General features: G+C 44.8%; 1 protein-coding gene across 1 annotated transcript in view; it reads right to left on the reverse strand.

Moving 5' to 3' along the window:
- Nucleotides 1-10459, reverse strand: part of LOC115155884 (UDP-glucuronic acid decarboxylase 1) — a 36122-nt gene extending 25663 nt beyond the window's left edge. The window contains exons 1-2 of the mRNA XM_029702889.1: nt 10267-10459; nt 929-1033 (exon numbers count right to left, since the gene is read on the reverse strand). Coding sequence (XP_029558749.1) covers nt 929-1033; nt 10267-10399 — 238 coding nt within the window. The 5' untranslated portion in view covers nt 10400-10459. The remainder of the gene's footprint in view (nt 1-928; nt 1034-10266) is intronic.
- Nucleotides 10460-11239: the final 780 nt, after the last annotated feature.

Below are 11239 nucleotides of genomic sequence, written 5' to 3' on the forward strand. Positions count from 1 at the left end.
CTTCCTGACGGGCCGCCCCCAGGTGGTGAAGGTAGGCAACAGCACCTCCACTTCGCTGATCCTCAACACTGGGGCCCCTCAAGGATGCGTGCTCAGCCCCTTCTGTACTCCCTGTTCACCCATGACTGCATGGCCACACACGCCTCCAACTCAAATCATCAATTTTGCAGACGACACAACAGTAGTAGGCCTGATTACCAACAATGACGAGACAGCCTACAGGGAGGAGGTGAGGGCCCTGTGAGTGTGGTGCCAGGAAAATAACCTCTCACCCAATGTCAACAAAACAAAGGAACTGATCGTAGACTTAAGGAAACAGCAGAGGGAGCGCCCCCCTATCCACATCGATGGGACCGCAGTGGAAAGCTTCAAGTTCCTCGGCGTACACATCACTGACAAACTGAAATGGTCCACCCACACAGACAGTATGGTTAAGAAGGCGCAACAGGGCCTTCTCAGGAGGTTGAAGAAATGTGTCTTGGCACCTAAAACCCTCACAAACTTTTACAGATGCATAACTGAGAGCATCCTGTCGAGTTGTATCACTGACTGGTACGGCAACTGCACCGCCCGCAACCGCAGGGCTCTCCAGAGGGTGGTGCGGTCTGCCCAACGCATCACCGGGGGCAAACTACCTGCACTCAAAGACACCTTCAGCACCAGACAGACAGACAGACAGACAGACAGACAGACAGACAGACAGACAGACAGACAGACAGACAGACAGACAGACAGACAGACAGACAGACAGACAGACAGACAGACAGACAGACAGACAGACGTCAACATTGATTTGGAGTTCTTATTCTACCATTCCTTTGGTAGAAATTACCACAACACAAAACTTATGCAAAGAAAAGTCCTTACTGATACATTCAAACTAGACGAAAGTAGATGTTTGCAGTGCTGCTATCCTAGTTATCCTCACCCAGCATGTTGAGGGTTCCTATAGTGTTGGTTTTCAGGGTCTTGATGGGGTTGTACATGTAGTTGGGAGGAGAGGCAGGAGAGGCCAGGTGATAGATCTGGTCCACTATAGGTAGAGAAAGAAAGAAAAACAAGAGAGGGAGAGAAAGTGAGAGAGATTCATGTAGCTCTTTTTTTGCATATACTGAAATGCACAGTTGAAGTCGGAAGTTTACATACACCTTAGCAAAATACATTTAAACTCAGTTTTTCACAATTCCTGACATTTAATCCTAGTAAAAATTCACTGTCTTAGGTCAGTTAGGATCACCACTTTATTTTAAGAATGTGAAATGTCAGAATAATAGTAGAGAGAATGATTTATTTCAGCTTTTATTACTTTCATCACATTCCCAGTGGGTCAGAAGTAAACATACACTCAATTAGTATTTGGTAGCATTGCCTTTAAATTGTTTAACTTGGGTCAAACGTTTTGGGTAGCCTTCCACAAGCTTCCCACAATAAGTTGGGTGAATTTTGGCCCATTCCTCCTGACAGAGCTGGTGCAACTGAGTCAGGTTTGTAGGCCTTCTTGCTCGCACACGCTTTTTCAGTTCTGCCCACAAATTTTCTATGGGATTGAGGTCAGCGCTTTGTGATGGCCACTCCAATACCTTGACTTCGTTGTCCTTAAGCCATTTGGCCACAACTTTGGAAGTATGCTTGGGGTCATTGTCCATTTGGAAGACCCATTTGCGACCAAGCTTTAACTTCCTGACTGATGTCTTGAGATGTTGCTTCAATATATCCACATCATTTTCCTCCCTCATGATGCCATCTATTTTGTAAAGTGCACCGGCCCCTCCTGCAGCAAAGCACCCCCACAACATGATGCTGCCACCCCCATGCTTCACGGTTGGAATGGTGTTCTTCGGCTTGCAAGCCTCCCCCTTTTTCCTCCTAACATAACGATGGTCATTAAGGCCAAACAGTTCTATTTTTGTTTCATCAGACCAGAGGACATTTCTCCAAAAAGTACAATTTTTGTCCCCATGTGCAGTTGCAAACCGTAGTCTGGCTTTTTTACAGCGGTTTTGGAGCAGTAGCTTCTTCCTTGCTGAGCGGCCTCTCAGGTTATGTCGATATAGGACTCGTTTTACTGTGGATATAGAAATTTTTGCATCTGTTTCCTCCAGCATCTTCACAACGTCCTTTGCTGTTCTGGGATTGATTTGCACTTTATGCACCAAAGTACATTCATCTCTAGGAGACAGAACGCATCTCCTTCCTGAGTGGTATGATGGCTGTGTGGTCCCATTGTGATTATACTTGCGTACTATTGTTTGAACAGATGAACGTGGTACCTTCAGGCGTTTGGAAATTGCTCCCAAGGGTGAACCAGACTTGTGGAGGTCTACAATTATTTAGGTCTTGGCTGATTTCTTTTGATTTTCCCATGATGTCAAGCAAAGAGGTACTGAGTTTGAAGGTAGGCCTTGAAATACATCCACAGGTACACCTCCAATTGACTCAAATGGCTTGGCACCTAAAAGGTTTTAGGTGCCAAGCCAAATTGTTGTAAACAATTGTTGTAAAAATGACTTGTGTCATGCACAAAGTAGATGTCCGAACCAACTTGCCAAAACTATAGTTTGTTAACAAGAAATTTGTGGAGTGGTTGAAAAAACGAGTTTTAATGACTCCAACCTAAGTGTATGTAAACTTCCGACTTCAACTGTATGTATGCACTACCACGCACACCTGTACAGTAGAGAGAGAGAATCAGTTAATGACAATAATCAAATAAAAGTGTATTTGTCACGTGCGCCGAATACAACAGGTGTAGACTTTACAGTGAAATGCTTACTTACAAGCCCTAACCAACAGTGCAATTTTTAAGTAAAAAATAGGTATTAGGTAAACCATAGGTAAGTAAGGAAATACAAAAAAAAATTAAACAGTAAAATGACAGTGAAAATAACAGGAGCGAGGCTAAATACAGGTGGTACCGGTACAGAGTCAATGTGCGGGGCCACCAGTTAGTCGGACTAATTGAGGTAATATGTACATGTAGGTATAGTTGAAGTGACTATGCATAGATGATAAAGAGAGTAGCAGCAGTATAAAAGAGGGGGTTGGCCGGTGGCGGGACACAATGCAAATAGTCCGGTAGCCATTTGATTAACTGTTCAGGAGTCTTATGGCTTGGGGGTCAAAAGCTGTAGAGAAGCCTTTTGGTTCTAGACTTGGTACACCGGTACCGCTTGCCATGCGGTAGCAGAGAACAGTCTATGACTGGGGTGGCTGGAGTCTTCGACAATTGTTAGGGCCTTCCTCTGACACCGCCTGGTGTAGAGGTCCCGGATGGCAGGCAGCTTAGTGATGTACTGGGCCGTACGCACTACTCTCTGTAGTGCCTTGCGGCCGGAGGCCGAGCAGTTGCCGTACCAGGCAGTGATTCAACCAGTCAGGATGTTCTTGATGTTGCAGCTGTAGAACCTTTTGAGTACCTGAGGACCCATGCCAAATCTTTTTATTTTCATGAGGGGGAATAGGCATTGTTGTGCCCTCTTCACGACTGTCTTGGTGTGTTTGGACCATTCAGTTTGTTGGTGATGTGGACACGAAGGAACTTGAAGCTCTCAACCTGCTCCACTACAGCCCAGTCGATGAGAATGGGGGCGTGCTCGGTCCTCCTTTTCCTGTAGTCCACAATAATCTCCTTAGTCTTGATTACGTTGAGGGATAGGTTGTTATTCTGGCACCACCCGGCCAGGTCTCTGACCTCCTCCCTATAGACTGTCTCAGTGTTGTCGGTGATCAGGCCTACAACTGTTGTGTCGTCTGCAAACTTAATGATGGTGTTGGAGTCGTGCCTAGCCATGCAGTTGTGGGTGAACAGGGAGTACAGGAGGGGACTGAGCACGAACCCCTGAGGTGCTCCAGTGTTGAGGATCAGAGTGGCAGATGTGTTGCTACCTACCCTCACCACCTGGGGGCGGCCCGTCAGGAAGTCCAGGATCCAATTGCAGAGGGAGGAGTTTAGTCCCAGGGTCCTTAGCTTATTGATGAGCTTTGAGGGCACTATGGTGTTGAACGTTGAGCTGTAGTCAATGAATAGCATTCTCACGTAGGTGTTCCTTTTGTCCAGGTGGTTAAGGGAAGTGTGGAGTGCAATAGAGATTGCATCATCTGTGGATCTGTTTGAGCGGTATGCAAATTGGAGTGGGTTTAGGGTTTCTGGGATAATGGTGTTAATGTGAGCCATTACCAGCCTTTCAAAGCACTTCATGGTTACGGACGTGAGTGCTACGGGTTTGTAGTCATTTAGGCAGGTTACCTTAGTGCTCTTGGGCACAGGGAAAATGGTGGTCTGCTTGAAGCATGTTGGTATTACAGACTCAATCAAGGACATGTTGAAAATATCAGTGAAGACACCTGCCAGTTGGTCAGCACATGCCTGGAGCACACGTCCTGGTAATCTGTCTGGCCCTGCGGCCTCGTGAATGTTGACCTGTTTAAAGGTCTTATTCACGTCGGCTATGGAGAGCGTGATCACACAGTCTTCCAGAACAGCTGATGCTCTCATGCATGCCTCAGTTTTCCTTGCCTCGAAGCGAGCATAGAAGTGATTTAGCTCATCTGGTAAGCTTCAGGGTTAGAGTCCAGCTCCTTGAAAGCGGCACCTCTAACCTTTAGCTCAGTGCGAATGTTATGACCAGCTGGTACTGTACTGGGAGGATGTTATGACCAGCTGCTACTGCACTGGAAGGATGTTATGACCAGCTGCTACTGCACTGGAAGGATGTTATGACCAGCTGATACTGCACTGGAAGGATGTTATGACCAGCTGCTACTGCACTGGAAGGATGTTATGACCAGTTGGTACTGCACTGGAATTCTTCAGTCACAAGATACAGTGTAGCCTTGGATTCCACCGGCTCAGCCTATTCTCAAAGGCATGCAGGCTTTACTCAGGCAATCTGTAGAGAAGGCTGAGGATCATAACACACACATTCATGTTCACATCCCCCCCCCCCCCCCCCCCCCCCCCCCGGGAAGTGAGTCAACAGAGAGGGGAGGGAGAGAGAGAAAGAGAGGGGAAGACCATGGGGTGAATTCTCATTCTGTGAAAGAGAGAGGGATGACCAAATACACACACACACACACACACACACACACACAAACGCGCAAACACAAACACACAGCTTCAGACTCCACCAGCTACTGTGTTGCTAATTACTCTTTACTATTAATTCCAGAATCAGAATAGAGAACAAGCTCCAGGAAAAACACACCTACTTAAAGTAGAATTGTCAGGAGTTCTAGTGAAGGGGCAGAGACTGGGAGAGGTTGGCGGTTTTAATGAGGGGAAAGCTGCTGTGCTGGAGAGAAAGAGACCTATACAGTGGGGGGGAAAAGTATTTGATCCCCTGCTGATTTTGTACGTTTGCCCACTGACAAAGAAATGATCAGTCTATAATTTTAAGGGTAGGCTTATTTGAACAGTGAGAGACAGAATAACAACAAATACATCCAGAAAAACAAATGTTAAAATATTAGAAATTGATTTGCATTTTAATGAGGGAAATAAGTATTTGACCCCCTCTCAATCAGAAAGATTTCTGGCTCCCAGGTGTCTTTTATACAGGTAATGAGCTGAGATCAGGAGCACACTCTTAAAGGGAGTGCTCCTAACCGCAGCTTGTTACCTGTATAAAAGACACCTGTCCATAGAAGCAATCAATCAATCAGATTCCAAACTCTCCACCATGGCCAAGACCAAAGAGTTCTCCAAGGATGTCAGGGACAAGATTGTAGACCTACACAAGGCTGGAATGGGCTACAAGACCATCGCCAAGCAGCTTGGTGCGATTATTCGCAAATGGAAGAAACACAAAAGAACTGTCAATATCCCTCAGCCTGGGGCTCCATGCAAGATCTCACCTCGTGGAGTTGCAATGATCATGAGAACGGTGAGGAATCAGCCCAGAACTACACGGGAGGATCTTGTCAATGATCTCAAGGCAGCTGGGACCATAGTCACCAAGAAAACAATTGGTAACACACTACGCCGTGAAGGACTGAAATCCTGCAGCGCCCGCAAGGTCCCCCTGCTCAAGAATACATATACATGCCCGTCTCAAGTTTGCCAATGAACATCTGAATGATTCAGAGGACAACTGGGTGAAAGTGTTGTGGTCATATGAGACCAAAATGGAGGTCTTTGACATCAACTCAACTCGCCGTGTTTGGAGGAGGAGGAATGCTGCCTATGACCCCAAGAACACCATCTCCACCGTCAAACATGGAGGTGGAAACATTATGCTTTGGGGGTGTTTTTCTGCTAAGGGGACAGGACAACTTCACCGCATCATTTGACGGGGCCATGTACTGTCAAATCTTGGGTGAGAACCTCCTTCCCTCAGCCAGGGCATTGAAAATGGGTCGTGGATGGGTATTCCAGCATGACAATTACCCAAAACACACGACCAAGGCAACAAAGGAGTGGCTAAAGAAAGAAGCACATTAAGGTCCTGGAGTGGCCTAGCCAGTCTCCAGACCTTAATCCCATAGAACATCTGTGGAGGGAGCTGAAGGTTCAAGTTGCCAAACGTCAGCCTTGAAACCTTAATGCCTTGGAGAAGATCTCAAAGAGGAGTGGGACAAAATCCCTCCTGAGATGTGTGCAAACCTGGTGGCCAACTACAAGAAACGTCTGACCTCTGTGATTGCCAACAAGGGTTTTGCCACCAAGTACTAAGTCATGTTTTGCAGAGGGGTCAAATACTTATTTCCCTCATTAAAATGCAAATCATTTTTGACATGCGTTTTTCTGGATTTTTTGTTGTTGTTATTCTTGTCGCTGATCATTTTTTTGTAAGTGGGCAAACGTACAAAATCAGCAGGGGATCAAATGCTTTTTCCCCCCACTGTATAAAGATACTGTATCTGTTCATACAGCAGGTACAGTAAGATCATTAAGCTACATTATGGGGTAGATACAAGACAAAAGGTTGGTATTTGAGTAGAAGGGTGTCAAAACCTACAGATGTATCATATGAAATACTTACAAATGTATTCCATGTAAAGTAGCCTATATCCCGCATAGCAGTTTCTCTAGAGGCTTGGGCTGTCATGTGTCATGGTGACATCTGAGAGTTGAGTATATAGAAGACAAAAGCAAGGAGATGTGAGGTATGCACAGAGGAGGCTGAACAGAAGAATAGCATGAGAGAGAGAAGGCCATGCTGCATTGAAAGAGAATGTTTACGCATATCTTAAGTTGAATAAGATAAGAATAAAATAAGTTGAATATCCAAGCAAAGGAGCATGGCTAATGAACAACTTATCACTAAAACTAGGGTTGCAGAATTCTGGGAACATTCAATAAATTCCCTGGTTTTCCAGAAATCCTGGTTGGCGGACTGGATTTCCTGCTTATTCCCTCCTGATTCCGGGAATACTCCAACCAGGATTTCTGGAAAAACTGAATTTATTGAAAGTTCACAGTATTTTACAACCTTAAGTAAAACTATAGAAAGGTAATGTCCACACAATGTTTTCAGCTCCCAATATCTATACACTAACAGGTATATGCAGGGATGCAATCACACATGCACATCCATATCCCTGTGAGGTCTGCCAGCTGACAAAGGCCGAAGGTGTTTTTCCATTATAATCCACCAAAACAAATATGAGACATTGTTTGAGATTTGCGGTCTCTGCCTTTCAGGAGAGTTGACGTACCCATGTCACCTGTGTCTATCACTGTTCCCTACACCAAAACCTCTCTCTGCCCTCGCTCTCTCATGCTCTCACCCCCAATTAACATCTGTCAAATCAACCATTTCTCTGTCCCCCAATCCCTTACTCACACCTCTCTAACTGGTTTCTTCCATCACTTCTTTTCACCACTCTTTATCCACTGTAATCCCTCACCCACCTTTAGGAACCCAGGAAAAGTAACTGCTGCTATCGCAACAGCTAATGGGGATCCTAATAAAATACTAAAATAATATATACAGTCCCAGTCAAAAGCTTGGACACACCTACTCATTCAAGGGGTTTTCTTAATTTTTTTATATTTTCTACATTGTAGAGTAATAGTGAAGACATCAAAACTAGGAAATAACACATATGGAATCATGTAGTAACCAAAAAAAGTTTGCCTTGATGACAGCTTTGCACACTCTTGGCATTCTGTCAACCAGCTTCACCTGGAATGCTTTACCAACAGTCTTGAAGGAGTTACCACATATGCTGAGCACTTGTTGGCTGCTTTTCCTTCAATCTGCGACCAAACCATCTCAATTGGGTTGAGGTCGGGTGATTGGGGAGGCCAGGTCATCTGACGCAGCACTCCATCACTCTCCTTGTTGGTCAAATAGCCCTTACACAGCCTGGAGGTCTGTTGGGTCATTTTCCTGTTGAAAAACAAATGATAGTCCCACTAAGCTCAAACCAGATGGGATGGCGTATCGCTGAAGAATGCTGTGGTAGCCATGCTTGTTAAGTGTGCCTTGAATTCTAAATAAATCACTGACAGTGTCACCAGCAAAGCACCCCCACACCATCACACCTCCTCCTCCATGCTTCACAGTGGGAACCACACATGCAGAGAGCATCCGTTCACCTACTCTGCGTCTCACAAAGACATGGTGGTTGGAACCAAAAATCTAAAATTTGGACTCATCAGACCAAAGGACAGATTTCCACCGGTCTAATGTCCATTGCTCGTGTTTCTTGGCCCAAGCAAGTCTCTTCTTATTGGTGTCCTTTAGCAGTGGTTTCTTTGCAGCAATTCGACCATGAAGGCCTGATTCACGTAGTCTCCTCTGAACAGTTGATGTTGAGATGTGTTTTACTTGAACTCTGTGAAGCATTTATTTGGCTGGCAATTTTATGAACTTATCCTCTGCAGCAGAGGTAACTCTGGGTCTTCCTTTCCTTTGGCGGTCCTCATGAGAGCCAGTTTCATCATTGCACTTGATGGTTTTTGCGACTGCACTTTAAGAAACGTTAAAAGTTTTGGAAATTTTCCGGATTGACTGACGTTCGTGTCTTAAAGTAATGATGGACTGTCATTTCTCTTTGCTTATTTGAGCTGTTCTTGCCATAATATGGACTTGTTTTTTTACCAAATAGGTCTATCTTCTGTATACCACCCCTACCTTGTCACAACACAACCAATTGGCTCGAACGCATTAAGAAGACAAGTTGTGTTAATTGAATTGCATTCCAGGTGACTACCTCATGAAGCTGGTTGAGAGAATGCCAAGAGTGTGCAAGCTGTCATCGAGGCAAAGGGTAGCTATTTTGAAGAATCTCATATCTAAAATATATTTTGATCTGTTTAACACTTTTTTGGTTACTACATGATTCCATATGTGTTATTTCATAGTTTTGATGTCTTTACTATTATTCTACAATGTAGAATGTAGTGCAAATAAAGAAAAACACTGGAATGAGTAGGTGTGTCCAAACTTTTGACTGGTACTGTATATATATATATATATATATATATTAAAAAAAAATACTACCTCTCATCTCTTTTGTCCTCACTCTATACTCTTTCATTCCATCCCTTCCCTTCTCCCCCTTGCCTTTCCTCTCCAACCCCTCTGGCCCTTCTCAACATCCCCACGCCAGCGGCCGAAACTGGTTGCAATGACGTTGTTATGATGTATTGGTCAGGTTGCGTAAGGACGATTTATCAACGTCTTTTTAGCAACAACAAAAATATGTATTTATCTGGTTGTAATCTGGTTAAAAAGCAAATCTGACCAGATCTGACCAGATCTGACCAGATAACATCCTAAATGACATATTTCCCAGAACACCTTGATCTGGTCATGAAAAAAGACATCTATAACAAATGTTGCCTGCTCGGACAGAGCTTTCAGGTCACAATGGTCTGCTGTGAAAAGCTGGTTGCAAGATCACTGGTGTCACTGACAGAATAAGTTGAGGTGAAAATGGAAGACAGATGGTGAAAGGGTAGAGAATGGTTTATGTGTTATGATCTATTAATCTTTCCCCATGCTTTAGGCGTACACATACAATACACAAACACACTCGCAGGCACGTGTGTGTGCACGTGTGTGTGCGCGCAATTGTCTTTCAGGGACATTGAGCACCATTTTGACATGGGACATTTCCAGGATGAACAGGTGTGTAGTCAGTTAGTGGAATATCTTGTTCTTGTTAGATCCTCATCAACATGATGGAAAACTCCAACTTTGTCTGTGAGCTGTATGTGCTCTGTATGAATGTTCTGTATACAGCATGTGGTGCATGTGGTTATACGAGTTCTGTGTGCATGTGCGCACAAGTGTGTGTGTGTGTGTCTCCACTTACCCTCGATGTAGAGTGGCTCCACCCCGTCGTGGTTGATGAGCTCAAAGTTCTCGTGGCTGATCCAATGCTCCACGTTCCTCTTGCGGCCCGTGAAGAAGTTGTCCACAACAGTCACCTCGTGGCCGTCCATCATCACCTTATCAGTCAGGTGGGAGCCCACGAAGACCGACCCTCGGGTTATATGGGTGAAAGAGGGTTACACCATGAGAGAGGGATGGGGTGGGTAGTGATGGGGGGGAGAAAGACAGCCCACGAAGCCTTCCCTGCCCATGATCTAGGGCCCTCAAATTCTAATTTAGATCTCGAAGCCAGTTCCACTGCTTTGTTTTTTATTGCTTCTCACTAAGGCTTGAATATTAACTTAAAATACAATAAATATCTTGGGAGATGTAACTTGAGGGAGCATTACTTGAGAGTATAAGATCATTAGTATAGCTTGAGGTAAATAGAAAGCTGCTGACAGAGATTGCGTCAGCACCTTTCCAGTAGGATAGACCTGCCTTGAAGCGTACGTCCAATCCCCAGTGTGCCTTCAAGCTAGCTGCAGCTAGTTGTCCATCAAAGAGGATGTGTAATGTGTTTGGATAAGGGTCTAGCAGCCAACCAACCAGACAGACACTAGAGACCTGTCCTAAAGTTGAAGTGTCAGCTGGTTGGCTGACTGAGGCCAGGAAGAAAGAAGGAGAGGAATAAAGGATGAGTAGAGGAGGGGGAGAGGGCGCTGTGGAATAGATTCATGCTTTAAGTCCAGGATTGTGATCTCAGAAATAAGAGAGGAATGTTTGTGTTTGTGTGTGTGTGTGTTCGGCATTCGTGCATGTGTGCATGCGTTTGGAAACACTCACCAAAATCCTTTTCCGATCCTTCTCCGAAAGGAACTTCACAGGGGGGTATTTCTGAGAGAAACTGGAAATCAAAAGAAAGATTCCAGGAATTAAAGCTTTAATAGGAAGACGGTACATTAATACAAATC

The sequence above is a fragment of the Salmo trutta genome, chromosome 20 (assembly GCF_901001165.1).
Source record: "Salmo trutta chromosome 20, fSalTru1.1, whole genome shotgun sequence".
NCBI lineage: Eukaryota > Metazoa > Chordata > Actinopteri > Salmoniformes > Salmonidae > Salmo > Salmo trutta.